The 15,634-nt window shown below is 31.8% G+C and overlaps 1 protein-coding gene and 1 pseudogene across 1 annotated transcript; both read right to left on the bottom strand.

Moving 5' to 3' along the window:
* Positions 1-2,225: 2,225 nt before the first annotated feature.
* LOC127080485 (GDSL esterase/lipase At5g45910-like) lies at positions 2,226-3,811 on the bottom strand (annotated as a pseudogene).
* Positions 3,812-13,630: 9,819 nt separating this feature from the next.
* Positions 13,631-15,222, bottom strand: LOC127080484 (GDSL esterase/lipase At5g45910). The gene is made up of 5 exons (XM_051020799.1): positions 14,985-15,222; positions 14,618-14,839; positions 14,374-14,516; positions 13,973-14,246; positions 13,631-13,869 (listed from the first exon to the last, which is right to left on the bottom strand). Exons 1-5 carry the CDS (start codon positions 15,220-15,222, stop codon positions 13,631-13,633), a joined length of 1,116 nt encoding a protein of 371 aa, XP_050876756.1.
* Between the last annotated feature and the right edge of the window lie 412 nt (positions 15,223-15,634).

Raw genomic sequence — 15,634 nt, 5'->3', positions numbered from 1 at the left:
ACTGAGATAAGTCCCTCCCTCTTGATCTTTTATTTTAGTGTGTGGTATGTTTTAGGAGTTTGGTTCTTCATACCAAATGTCTAACATGCATTAACACCTAAATTTTTATTGTGCGACTTCAGATAGTTGTGACTTCTACATAAGTCCAATTACGATTGCTTAACATAGAGCTAAATTTGACCCTCAAGGCATAACATTCTAGTAAGTGATGTTGTAAGTCTCCCATTCTTCATGGAATTATGTGGAGACTTGACCTTTTTTCCTTTCATGGGAGCTAGTGGCATACTTGTTGAATTATCCATGTTGGAGCCCTTCTCATGGAAGATGTCTTGGTTTAATGATTCATACTTGTGAATGAATGGTTGAGTGTTCTCCAAAGAATGACTTAATCAATTAAAAATCACCGCTAACACTTGACTGACTTTTAACTAACATTTGACTAACTCTTGTTAATATTTCTTTACTTTAAGTCATTTACTTTATGCAATTTAAATTTCAGTCATTTATCATTAGTTTCCATTTACATTTCATTTAACTTGTTTATGTTTATGTCATTTCCATTTTGCTCATTTGAGCCATATCTTGTGATTGTATATATATTTGTTTGTGTGCTTTGATTTTGTTTGTGGTCTTAGGACCCCTAAAACACTTAATAACAACAAAAAAAAAACATTAAAAAACATCTGGTGGACTACTGATCTTGATCTGAACTTTTGGACTTAGAATTAGGTAACATTCCCTGCGCAAAAAGGACTTGGCCAATGCCAACATTTCGAGACCAATCTATTGCGAATTGAACCTTCATCTGGTGCAAGCCTTGGGATCTGTTTGAACTCATCTGCTACTCTATCTTGGTGCTTAATTTTTATTTTGATTCTGTGTCTGATGCTTATATATATAGAGAGAGAGAGAGAGAGAGAGAGAGAGAGAGAGAGAGAGGAGAGAGAGAGAGGAGAGAGAGAGAGAATAATCACAACACTACTATGAAAACACATTATACCTCGGTTTTAAAAAGGATTTTTACCTCAGTTCACATGCGAGGTAACGAAGGGGGTCATGAAAACTTGTCATTTCCCCCCGATTGTTGATCCACCGAGCGGAAAATGATATTGGTCATTAGTTTGATCTCCAACAATATTACTTTTGTATTTTCAAAACTATAAAGCGCGTGCCACATACCTCTTGATTTTTGTTATTACCCAAGGGAAAAATTATGTATTTACGTCGGATTGAAATAATAACTTAGGGGAAAACATTTTTTTTGAGTCGATGGAATCCCATTTTAGGGGTGTTTTGAAAGGTAAATGAAAATTTAGAGTCTAGTTATGTAAAGTATTCATGCAAAAGAACTTCCACGTCGGGTATAAGGGACAATAGAAGGAATAGATTAATTTATAATTTAAAAAATAGAAAGCGTCATATTTTGGAAAATTCATGAAAATGATATTACCCTTTGGTTGGGTAAAATAATCAAGGGAAAAGATAAGTTTAAAAATTAAAATAAAATAAATAGAAAAATAAGGGTCATTTGAAACAATGGGACATTTAAGTAAATAAGTTAACGAAATCAATATTTTTGAATGTGAATATTTAGTTTATTTTTCTTGTATCATGAGAATTTATTTTTCATCCAACAAATATTAATTTCGTAAATCAAAATCAAAATAAATAAATAACAAATAAGGAAAAGGGGAAAGACGCCATCTGGAAAAATATAACGCTGGTGTTTAAGCCAATTGAAGAACAAACAAAAATAGAAAATGTAGTAACTAAGATTCAAAGTAAGGTCCCTGATAGATCTATTTCCTTAATAGTTAACAAAAACAAGGCAATGGATTGTAATTTTTATTAAAAAAACAATTAAACATAGCACTCCTAGGAAATATACCTCAGTTAATTGTTGGACGAGGTAAAAGTTTTATTAATGGTTGGACGAGGTAAAAGTTTTATTATAGAGTGTGTTATTTGTAATAGTACAATGAAATTAATTTTTCTTTTCAAACAATGAGAGTACTTATTATATGAAGGTAAATAAATTTTTTACATATATAACTATTGAAAATATAATGGCATTTTTATTTCATTTACCGATAATATTTCAAGTTAAAAAGAAATTTATATTTATTTTGTAGAATACATTTGAAATTCTCCTAGTAGAGATAAAGTATAATTGTATTTAGCATTCATCAAAAAAATGTCTTTCATAAAGTGTGCAGTCATGATCTCTATGCTATCTTAAAAGGAGCAGATTTTAGAGAAGGATTTGCATAAGGTCCTTCCATTAAACCTTTTGCTATTTGCTTGTGTGCTGCTTCAGTAAAGTGGGCTCCATCCCAATTTATTTGTTTTGAAGGATCAGAGCAAACAGTTGTACCAGGCATTCCACAAAACTTTTCATTAATATTGTATGGTCCACCACCTCCACAACAAGCTTTCAAAAATTCAACCTTATCAGAAATGAATCCTGCAATATTAATGTATACAAAATAGCGTATGTGTTAAAAAGAACTTCACAATAACAAATTAATGTAAACTTGATATGAAAATAAAATACTATATCCACAAACCATATTGTTGTGGTGCTTGATATAAACGTTTGGCATCGTTGTAGTAGTCAAAATATACTATCTTAGTTTGAGGATGTTTCTGTTTTAATGTCTCTATAGAATTTTTTAGTTGTTCATTAAAGTATTCAGTAAAAGTGTTGTAAGATATCAAACACCCAAATTCATCATAGTCTTCTTTCTTTTTACTATTCACCATAGACAGTAATCCAGCATTGCAGCCTATTGGAAAGTTTCCTGGAACCACTAGCTCTACTGCTCCTTCTTCGAGTAATGCCTAGCATAGAAATAAATAAATTATTTACATGTATTAAAGAATATTATTTACTCAATAATATTAAAACTTAAACATAATTATTCTACAAATGAAAAATATTTAACTTTTAAAATTTGATATAACATACTGAAGTTGTATTTGTAATGGATTCGACGATTAAAGGAACTATTTCACGAAGTTCTGTAATAGTTTTAGAAATATGAGAAAAAACATCATTCCCACCAATCTCTCCCACTAGAAACAATGATTTTTTGAAGAACTTGTCACACTCTAAGAATTCAGATAAAAAAACAAAAAATATGTTAGTCATATAGAATAAAATTTATGTATGTGACACAAAATATATAGTATGAAAGGAGATAGGGAAAAACCCTTTGCTTTTACATAAGGATGATTTTATCTTTTTAAACCAACCAAGCTGCACATTCAATGAGTTTTCTGTCGCTGGTGGTCTAACTCCGCTACGATCAAAATACTTGAACTCAAGTGCAGTTGCACCAGCATATGCAAAGTTAACTCCCTTTTTATATCTTCTTGGTTGGGTGATATTTTTATAGGCCGGTAAAAAGGTAACCCGTATGCTTCAGCTGCAATTAAAATGATTGTGAGCTAGTGAGTTTTTCACTCAAAAATATGTCAAAATTAAGAATTATTTATTTTAATTAAACAACTATATTAAGATAGGTTGAACCATAAGGTACTAGAAAAAAAGTAAAGTACGTGAAAAAGTACCTATGAAATCTATGATGAGTCTCCCATTAGACATACGTCCCGCTGGATGTTTGAAGTACGTTGAACCATAAGGACTATTTTTATCCATTGGTGGATGGTCAAATGCAGCATTTCCGATGTCACTTGTAGAGTCGCCAAAATTAAATATGGCTTTGTATGGTAGATGATTAGCATTTGAAACAATATTTCCAAAAATACCATATACAATGGTGATACTAAAGAGATATAAGATATTCATGGCGTTATGAAAAGTTAGAAAAGAACTAATATTGATGTGTGATTGGAAATGAGAATTATCAATGTTATATATACTTGCTCATTTTTCTGTTTTATAGCGATCTTTTAAATGTTAGTTGGAACTTGTTTAACTATTATTTATTTTTATAATGTTGTGATGTTAGAACTAACAAATAACATCCAACACATATACATCAAATGACACGTGTTTATTATGCTAAAAAATAATATTTTGTTGTCATTAGTGTTTTATTGTTGTTTTTTCAATTTCTAATTTTTCCTATCCACCTAAACTCTCCAAAATAAATCCATACACTAAAATTAGAAATCCTAATAATTTTGTTATATTTAGTATAAATTGTGTTTTAGTGGCTTTATCTACCATACATTTTCACAATTTTTTTAATTCATGGTTTCTTACCATTGATTCAACCATAATTAGAAAATATTTAATTAGTAAACCTTATTTTTATAATTATTCAACCATTATCAACATGAATAAATTTTGTATATATACTATAGAAAGAAGAAAGTTATTGTGATGTAATAGTAGTGAATTTATAGAAATGGGTTAAAAAAGTAACTTCCAACGAAAAAATACAATATCTTTAAAAAAAAATATATTTGTTAATGTATTTATAATCCATTATTTTATATTCTTTATTATTAATTTTATTTTAACATGTTCAATCAAATCAAAATTTGAATTATACACAAAATATCAAATTTGGACTTTAATATACAAGTATTATTTACTTACATATGTTCTTTTTCTTTTCGTGGAAGTTGTAAGACCCTAATTTACTGTTCCTTGTACACAACAATACTTTCTCTTGGGCCTTGCCTATACCCTTTTAGGACGATATAGCAACTACCCATCTTGTGAGTCAAGAGTTATTTGGATCGTACCCAGACATTTAAGTCATCTTGTTTTTGGCTAAGATGCATGTTTACTCTTTAATTCCAAGTTCGATTTGTGGGTTCCCTTGATACCATTCTGTTGGTACAAGTTATACTAATTTTCATCACCCCTATCTCTCTCTTTGTTCTCGTGGTTCCACGAACTACGATTACTCTGACTTTCTCATTGCACAATGAGAATACGTAGGCACGAGGATGCGAATCTTTGGCGAGGACACTCCTAATTATTCCTCCTTCGCCTTAGGGAACCATTCATATATCTCATGATCCAGTATCTACCTTCGATCATAAATCTTTCACCTAGTGACACTCAATTTCTTTGACATCGAAATACAATTTTCTTTAGAAATCCATATACACCCTTTTAGGACGATATAACAGTGGTCCGCATTTGTACCTAGAGTTGTTTGGCTCGTACCCAGACATTTAATTCCTTCTTTTTAGGCTAATACGTTGTTTTCCTCTATGGTGCAAATCCCATTTTCTCCTATGGGTTCCAATACACTTTCACCTTCGGTTTCAAACTACAATTCCTCAGTCACTTGTTACCAGATACTCAATTCTGTGACTTTGGTCACTTCATTCCATTAATCTGCATGATGCATTCATATTCTACCTTCATTCACTCCCCGTGATATACCAATTGTCTTTGAGCCAAATACACTACCTCTTTGTGCTCTTCTTGCATCACCTAATGAATCAAGAGCTGTTTGGATCGTCCCCAAACACTTATTTCTTCATATTTTTGGAATTACCCTATAGCGGTAGCCATGCTAGCCCATGTACTGGTAAGATCCACCTTAGTCTTGGGTTCATGTTTTCACCCTCGTTGGAGTTCAAATAACACTATCCTTTGGTTCAGACCATACTTTGATAACTATTATTTTCATCTCGCACCACTAGTTCTTTGAACTACAGAGCTTTGAATTCCTCATTTCACTATGAGGATACGTAGGCATGAGGGCCCCAATCCTCAATGAGCACTTTATCTATTTCCTTCCTTTTCCCATTCTTTCGCGAGTAATCTTCAGATAGAACACCTATTCGAGCGAGAATAATCAAAATGGTTCCCATGGAGTACCATGGATGTTAGGGCTGCTAATACCTTCCCCATGCATAACCAACTTCCTTACCCATCATATATATTTCTCCCGGGTTTTATCGATGTTTTCCCTTTTCTTAGGGAATAAATAAAGTTCGATGGCAACTATGTTGTATGTTCGAGCGTATGATACGTTCGGGTATATTTCTGCTAGCTTCAATATATAAGTGAAATTATCTCTTGCTTCAGTATATAATAGTCGTCCATCTCAAAATAAAACCCTAATAAGTATTTCACCCGTCTCTCTCCAAACAAAACCCTAACAACTCTGTCACAAGTCTCCCTCATATGGAAACTCCAAAATGAAACGATTACATCAAATCTTAACTGTAATACCCCAATTTGACCCTAATATCCCTCATGATATCTCATCATATGCATTGGCTTTAGGGATCACACCTTGGCATCCTCCTCACCCCTCATTCATTGGGTTTGCATTGGGAGAGATCACCAAGCACATTTGATTGTATCATACTTTATTTTTCATTATTTTACTAACCAAAATACCAAAATTATGTCTATTTATAGCTTTGTTTCTTTTGTAGGTAGTGTGTGCATCCACCAATGCCTCATCAAGCTCAAAACTAGGGTTTAAGACCCTCAGTGCAAGGATATTAATAAAGAGATGGTTCAAATTGGTTCTAGACATCATATACGGGTCCCCATGATCTTAACTTATCATTTTGATCAAGAAATCATCAAGAATTTGAAGCTTGTTTGCTTTGGAAACCCTAATTCATCTAGGTATCTTGCGTGACTTCCTCAGCAAGTTTCTTCAACATTTGATAAATTATTTCAAGGGATACATCATATTACACCATCTTATGCATATATGATCCTCCATGAGTCCAATAGATCAATATAACTTCAAGTTTGCAAGTTGGTTCATGGTGGTTGGCTAGAGAAAGTCAACTAGTCAAAATTGGGGTTCCCTAAACCCTATCTCCTACCATTTTTATCATATGAAAATTATTCCAAGAGAAACGATACTCCTTATGACATTCCAAACAACTTTCATGTTGAGGTCAAGAGCTAGTTTTACTTGGAAAGTCATTTTTTATGGTGAAAGATTATAGGTCATTTTGTCTGAATCCTAGTTAGGAGGCCAATTTCCAAGGACCATAACTTTCTCAATTTTTATTATATGAAGGCCATCCAAGTTTAATGATAAATTTAACGATGTTATGTTCAACTTTTATTCTTTGAAGAACTTCAAATTCAACTTGCAAGGGCATGTGTCAAGAGGAAACATTACAGGTCATTTTATGCCATTACCATTGAACAAGAGATTTTCTTCAACTTCTAAAATGCATGACTCCTTCATGCCAAATCCAAATGAGGTCAAATTTGTGACCAAATTTAATAGGTTGGAAATATCTAGAACTTTGATTAAGGAAATATTTCCATTTGAATCCCATAGCCAAAGTTATTGAAGGTGGAAGAAGTGAACATTTGGCTTGGTACTTAGAAAAATTTCAAATACGTTTGATTTTCCAAACGTCCACCTCAAAATTCATCATGATCCGAGCTTCAAATGGAAACATGTTCAAAATGAAAGTTGTTCCCCTTGATGTTACCTTTCCGAAAAGTCCAAGATCACCTCATTTGGCCAAGGATTTAAGGACTTACGCATGGCTTTTCTTCAAGGTTCCATTTGGATGAATCTCATGACCACTTTCCATTTCCAATTGCATGACTACATGACACACTTTCAGCATTGCTCATGATCAACTTTGGACCTTTTGGCATCATTTGATGGGCCTATCACACGCCCATGCATCCATGGAAGTGAGAATTACTATTTTTGGCATTTTGATGAAAGTGTGTGGAAATCAATTGCATTGCCTATAAATATAACACCTTCTTCTCAGAATTGGGGACACTGTGCCCAAACTTTGATCCTGCAACCATAACCCTCACCATTAGAGGATAAACGTTAAGGTTTTCAATTGAAAATTGAGTTCCAATTTCACTTCTATTTTGAAGTTGAAACTCCAAGAATCCAAACCCTTCCTTGATCCAATTCACTTCTTGCAAGCATCTGAAGTCAAGCCAAGGCCAAGTGGAACCAAGATCAAGCAAGATTCAAGCTCCCTAAAAGCTGATTTTTTAGAAACATCATCTCTTCGATTCTCTCTCAATTCTCCACCATTTTCTTTGATTTTTGGTTGGCTAAAGTCCTACCAATGTATGCAACAAGATTGCGTTACGTTGAGGTTAAATCGAAGCAACTCAGTTCATGATCCTAAAAATTCAAATCCCAGTATCTTTTGATATACTTGGAATTGGAGAGAATTGAGGCCAAATTCGAGTTCCTAAGCATTTTTTCTTTGAGATAGTGTCCTTATTTTTCATTTTTCATTGAGATGAAGGTGGACCAGTCCGGTGAGGTTCACTGGAGAAGAAGACCAGAACCCTAGCTCTGGTGGTGTGTTAGCATGCCTCCTGGTCATCTGATCATGTTTCAATATTTTAATCTGAGCCATTCCTTTTAAATACCAAGTGTATGGCGCGTTGGCTAGAGCACATCGTGGATAGCACACGCTTGGCCATTAGATCTGCCACCTAAATTAATGTGGGAGATCTGATGGCCCTTATTTTTTCTAATTTCTTTTTAATTTCTTATTTTTCATTTAATCCATTTATTTTGTTTAATTCATAGAAATTTCATTTTTAATCCAAAAAATATGGGACTTTCACCAAAAATCTTTAAATATTTTTCTCTTCCATATTCTTAATTAAAATTATCTTTTTGGATTAATTTTAATGTTTTTCATGAATTAAATGTTTTGTGCATATTTTTAATTGTTTAAAAATACTCCTGACTTTTCAAAAATAGTGAAATTTTTTGTCTAAGGTCCTTTGACCTTGTTTGACCTAGGATAAATCCCTTGGCCATTTATTTGGTGTTTTGAAGGGATTTTAGGTTTTGACCAAATTAAAATGTATTTTAATTCATTTTTAATGTGATTTTTAATTGATTAAATGTTTAAAAATTATGTTGAGCCATTTTTATGGTCCTGTGATGTTTGACTTTTTGTTTGGGCCTTGGTCAAGGTTTATTTGACTTTTGTTTGATCAAAACCATTGGATTTAGGGGATTGATGAAATGTACATTTCATCTCCCAAAATGAATGGATGGTTTTGATTTGATGAAATTCCTCTCATGATCAATTTGTGTTTCTATCTTCCCCTCCCTCTTCATCTTAATCCCTATTCTTTCCCATTCCTTCATTTGACCAATGAAATCTCTAAAGTCTAAAGGCTAATTGATTCATCAATGACCTTGTGTTAGATGAATCAATACAAGTATGACTGAGATAAGTCCCTCCCTCTTGATCTTTTATTTTAGTGTGTGGTATGTTTTAGGAGTTTGGTTCTTCATACCAAATGTCTAACATGCATTAACACCTAAATTTTTATTGCGCGACTTCAGATAGTTGTGACTTCTACATAAGTCCAATTACGATTGCTTAACATAGAGCTAAATTTGACCCTCAAGGCATAACATTCTAGTAAGTGATGTTGTAAGTCTCCCATTCTTCATGGAATTATGTGGAGACTTGACCTTTTTTCCTTTCATGGGAGCTAGTGGCATACTTGTTGAATTATCCATGTTGGAGCCCTTCTCATGGAAGATGTCTTGGTTTAATGATTCATACTTGTGAATGAATGGTTGAGTGTTCTCCAAAGAATGACTTAATCAATTAAAAATCACCGCTAACACTTGACTGACTTTTAACTAACATTTGACTAACTCTTGTTAATATTTCTTTACTTTAAGTCATTTACTTTATGCAATTTAAATTTCAGTCATTTATCATTAGTTGCCATTTACATTTCATTTAACTTGTTTATGTTTATGTCATTTCCATTTTGCTCATTTGAGCCATATCTTGTGATTGTATATATATTTGTTTGTGTGCTTTGATTTTGTCTGTGGTCTTAGGACCCCTAAAACACTTAATAACAACAAAAAAAACATTAAAAAACATCTGGTGGACTACTGATCTTGATCTGAACTTTTGGACTTAGAATTAGGTAACATTCCCTGCGCAAAAAGGACTTGGCCAATGCCAACATTTCGAGACCAATCTATTGTGAATTGAACCTTCATCTGGTGCAAGCCTTGGGATCTGTTTGAACTCATCTGCTACTCTATCTTGGTGCTTAATTTTTATTTTGATTCTGTGTCTGATGCTTTGCTCTGAGTTGATCAAGGAATATTTCATCTGATACATGAGAAGACAAAGAAGACTGCTAGAATTTCTTTCTTGGATGTGGCTATCTTTCTTTGAGGCATTGATCTTCATGATGTCTGGATATTGCTCATTGCTTATTGATTATTGTCTGATTAAAGTCCAAGGGAAAATAGGTTTCTATATGACATTTTTGTCTGTTGGATTGCATCCCATTGTCCAGATCTTTTCAACCCTTACCTTTTAAATTTGTGCTTAAGATAATCTCTTCATCTCTTCCCACTTCTTAAATTTCAAAATCTCTCCATCTTTTCAAAAACTTTCTTTGCTTGAGATTTTCTTAAACTTAAACTTTGTTTTAATGATTAGAGACATTGGCTTTATGCCAATAAATTTTTAAATCTTTTTCTTAATCAAATTTGTAAATAAACTTAATCATATTGACTTAAAACTTCACAAAGACAAAAAGAACTAACAACTTCATTCAAACTTTTGGCCCTTTGTTTCTTTTCATTTAAACTTTTGTTAAAAGAAATTCACCAAGTTTGAAATTTTTACCACGAACTATGAGGTTTTGATCCCTCATTTTTATGTTGGTACGTAGGCACAAGGCCGAAGGTCTTGTCAAACACAAAAATATAATCAATGAATTCTTTTCTCACCCCCATACTCTATTTTTCTCAAACATCTTTTATACCAAACACATATGCACACATAAAGAAGGGTTCCCTATGAGTGTCTAGGACACTTTCGGTGCTAACACCTTCCCTTTGTGTAACCAACCCCCTTACCTGTAATCTCTGGAATTTTATTAGTTTTGATTTAAAAACTTTTTATCTTTGGGTTTTGTTCGTACTTTTTACCTTTTCCTTTGGAAACAATAAAAGCGCGGTGACGAATCTGGTTTTATTGATGTCAAAGTTTATCCATAGCTTGATGGTCATGAATTTACCGCTACATTAACCAATGAGTATTTACAGGTTCGTTTTCTCTATAGTTTTTTTTTCAAAATCTGTTCCAATAGCTTGTTTCATGATGTATGAACTTTCTTCTTGTTTTGACTTGTAGGTAGGGATGCAAACTTGTAGGTAGGGATGTTAAGTTTGTTGCTCTAACTTTAGCTTCATCCTTATTTCATTGTGGACACGCCATCATAGGATATGTATGCTATGTTTCTGAAGCATTCTATGACTTGATATGTTGTATTTATTATTTATGGTTTATTGTTGATGAATGTTGTTGTTAATGTTTATTTAAAAGAGATAAGTTTATTATATATTATGTGGTTTGAGTGTTTCTCTAATCCATTTCCAAATATATAACTTTCCAAACTGCATTATAAAATTATGATATGCTAGATAAAGTTGTATTAGAAAACAAGTACACGTTCAATTCTTGACAAAAATTCTTCACACCGTTAACTGCATGTTGTTCTTTAACCGTTAGAACTTGGTTTAATGATTTTAGGCCTTCAATCTCCTCTCTCTCCACCTCTAATATTGTTTGCAAAGTAGATAATATTTTGCTAAAATAACTAGAGGTAAAGGCAGGGGCGGTTGAAGAAGTAGGATCATTAAACCAAGTTCTTACTATTAAAGAGCAAAGGATATGGTGTTGGAGACCTTTTGTCAAGAACTAATCGTGTACTTGTTCTTCTAATATAACTTAATTTGTTATATTATGATATTCTAGTGCATATTCAAAGGTTATATGTTTATTGAGCATTTGAGAAATAAGTATTCCACATAATTTATAATAAACTCAGGTCTATATATCACAATGGTTGTTTAGCACAACCATTGTTAAATATGTTGCATTAAACAATATAACAACGGTTATTTAAAGTAATTGTTGTGGTAGGTAGCTCACTTGCACGACCGTGGTGGAAAACATCATATATACAACCACACCTTACCTCACAAAGGTTGGTTCACGTGGTGGTATCCATTTTCCAACTGTTGTAATAGGTGTTTTCTGTAATAGTGCTAAATTTATACAAAATGAAACATAGGTGCATGATTAGGATCCAAAAATATGAGCTTGTACAAATGGTTGTCGTGGGTCTTAACTACGAAATTTTAAAGAAAATGTTTAGCCTTAAACTTAGAGGTAAATCAGAATTGGATATAATTCTGAATTGATCACAAAATTAAACATTCATAAAGAAAAATACATGAAAAAAGAACATTTTCCTCAAAAGAACCTTACTATCTAAGTGTTTATATATATATATATATATATATATATATATATATATATATATATATATATATATATATATATATATATATATATAGAGAGAGAGAGAGAGAGAGAGAGAGAGAGAGAGAGAGAGAGAGAATAATCACAACACTACTATGAAAAACACATTATACCTCGGTTTAAAAAGGATTTTTACCTCAGTTCACATGCGAGGTAACGAAGGGGGTCATGAAAACTTGTCATTTCCCCCGATTGTTGATCCACCGAGCGGAAAATGATATTGGTCATTAGTTTGATCTCAACAATATTACTTTTGTATTTTCAAAACTATAAAGCGCGTGCCACATACCTCTTGATTTTTGTTATTACCCAAGGGAAAAATTATGTATTTACGTCGGATTGAAATAATAACTTAGGGGAAAACATTTTTTTGAGTCGATGGAATCCCATTTTAGGGGTGTTTTGAAAGGTAAATGAAAATTTAGAGTCTAGTTATGTAAAGTATTCATGCAAAAGAACTTCCACGTCGGGTATAAGGGACAATAGAAGGAATAGATTAATTTATAATTTAAAAAATAGAAAGCGTCATATTTTGGAAAATTCATGAAAATGATATTACCCTTTGGTTGGGTAAAATAATCAAGGGAAAAGATAAGTTTAAAAATTAAAATAAAATAAATAGAAAAATAAGGGTCATTTGAAACAATGGGACATTTAAGTAAATAAGTTAACGAAATCAATATTTTTGAATGTGAATATTTAGTTTATTTTTCTTGTATCATGAGTATTTATTTTTCATCCAACAAATATTAATTTCGTAAATCAAAATCAAAATAAATAAATAAACAAATAAGGAAAAGGGGAAAGACGCCATCTGGAAAAATATAACGCTGGGTGTTTAAGCCAATTGAAGAACAAACAAAAATAGAAAATGTAGTAACTAAGATTCAAAGTAAGGTCCCTGATAGATCTATTTCCTTAATAGTTAACAAAAACAAGGCAATGGATTGTAATTTTTATTAAAAAAACAATTAAACATAGCACTCCTAGGAAATATACCTCAGTTAATTGTTGGACGAGGTAAAAGTTTTATTAATGGTTGGACGAGGTAAAAGTTTTATTATAGAGTGTGTTATTTGTAATAGTACAATGAAATTAATTTTTCTTTTCAAACAATGAGAGTACGTATTATATGAAGGTAAATAAATTTTTTACATATATAACTATTGAAAATATAATGGCATTTTTATTTCATTTACCGATAATATTTCAAGTTAAAAAGAAATTTATATTTATTTTGTAGAATACATTTGAAATTATCCTAGTAGAGATAAAGTATAATTGTATTTAGCATTCATCAAAAAAATGTCTTTCATAAAGTGTGCAGTCATGATCTCTATGCTATCTTAAAAGGAGCAGATTTTAGAGAAGGATTTGCATAAGGTCCTTCCATTAAACCTTTTGCTATTTGCTTGTGTGCTGCTTCAGTAAAGTGGGCTCCATCCCAATTTATTTGTTTTGAAGGATCAGAGCAAACAGTTGTACCAGGCATTCCACAAAACTTTTCATTAATATTGTATGGTCCACCACCTCCACAACAAGCTTTCAAAAATTCAACCTTATCAGAAATGAATCCTGCAATATTAATGTATACAAAATAGCGTATGTGTTAAAAAGAACTTCACAATAACAAATTAATGTAAACTTGATATGAAAATAAAATACTATATCCACAAACCATATTGTTGTGGTGCTTGATATAAACGTTTGGCATCGTTGTAGTAGTCAAAATATACTATCTTAGTTTGAGGATGTTTCTGTTTTAATGTCTCTATAGAATTTTTTAGTTGTTCATTAAAGTATTCAGTAAAAGTGTTGTAAGATATCAAACACCCAAATTCATCATAGTCTTCTTTCTTTTTACTATTCACCATAGACAGTAATCCAGCATTGCAGCCTATTGGAAAGTTTCCTGGAACCACTAGCTCTACTGCTCCTTCTTCGAGTAATGCCTAGCATAGAAATAAATAAATTATTTACATGTATTAAAGAATATTATTTACTCAATAATATTAAAACTTAAACATAATTATTCTACAAATGAAAAATATTTAACTTTTAAAATTTGATATAACATACTGAAGTTGTATTTGTAATGGATTCGACGATTAAAGGAACTATTTCACGAAGTTCTGTAATAGTTTTAGAAATATGAGAAAAAACATCATTCCCACCAATCTCTCCCACTAGAAACAATGATTTTTTGAAGAACTTGTCACACTCTAAGAATTCAGATAAAAAAACAAAAAATATGTTAGTCATATAGAATAAAATTTATGTATGTGACACAAAATATATAGTATGAAAGGAGATAGGGAAAAACCTTTTTTGCTTTTACATAAGGATGATTTTATCTTTTTAAACCAACCAAGTTGCACATTCAATGAGTTTTCTGTCGCTGGTGGTCTAACTCCGCTACGATCAAAATACTTGAACTCAAGTGCAGTTGCACCAGCATATGCAAAGTTAACTCCCTTTTTAATATCTTCTTGGTTTTGGGTTATATTTTTATAGGCCGGTAAAAAAGGTAACCCGTATGCTTCAGCTGCAATTAAAATGATTGTGAGCTAGTGAGTTTTTCACTCAAAAATATGTCAAAATTAAGAATTATTTATTTTAATTAAACAACTATATTAAGATAGGTTGAACCATAAGGTACTAGAAAAAAAGTAAAGTACGTGAAAAAGTACCTATGAAATCTATGATGAGTCTCCCATTAGACATACGTCCCGCTGGATGTTTGAAGTACGTTGAACCATAAGGACTATTTTTATCCATTGGTGGATGGTCAAATGCAGCATTTCCGATGTCACTTGTAGAGTCTCCAAAATTAAATATGGCTTTGTATGGTAGATGATTAGCATTTGAAACAATATTTCCAAAAATACCATATACAATGGTGATACTAAAGAGATATAAGATATTCATGGCGTTATGAAAAGTTAGAAAAGAACTAATATTGATGTGTGATTGGAAATGAGAATTATCAATGTTATATATACTTGCTCATTTTTCTGTTTTATAGCGATCTTTTAAATGTTAGTTGGAACTTGTTTAACTATTATTTATTTTTATAATGTTGTGATGTTAGAACTAACAAATAACATCCAACACATATACATCAAATGACACGTGTTTATTATGCTAAAAATAATATTTTGTTGTCATTAGTGTTTTATTGTTGTTTTTTCAATTTCTAATTTTTCCTATCCACCTAAACTCTCCAAAATAAATCCATACACTAAAATTAGAAATCCTAATAATTTTGTTATATTTAGTATAAATTGTGTTTTAGTGGCTTTATCTACCATACATTTTCACAATTTTTTTAATTTATCGT

Source organism: Lathyrus oleraceus, chromosome 5 (genome assembly GCF_024323335.1).
Source record: "Lathyrus oleraceus cultivar Zhongwan6 chromosome 5, CAAS_Psat_ZW6_1.0, whole genome shotgun sequence".
Lineage (NCBI taxonomy): Eukaryota > Viridiplantae > Streptophyta > Magnoliopsida > Fabales > Fabaceae > Lathyrus > Lathyrus oleraceus.
Note: the sequence above shows the minus strand (reverse complement) of the source record. Positions and strands in the feature narration are given on the sequence as shown.

Coding starts and splice junctions, on each gene's coding strand:
- LOC127080484 (XM_051020799.1), bottom strand. CDS start 15,222: ATGAATATCTTATATCTCTTTAGTATCACCATTGTATATGGTATTTTT. Junction 14,517..14,617: donor CTTATGTAAAAGCAAAAAAG/GTTTTTCCCTAT, acceptor CTGAATTCTTAG/AGTGTGACAAGTTCTTCAAA. Junction 14,247..14,373: donor CCATTACAAATACAACTTCA/GTATGTTATATC, acceptor TTTCTATGCTAG/GCATTACTCGAAGAAGGAGC.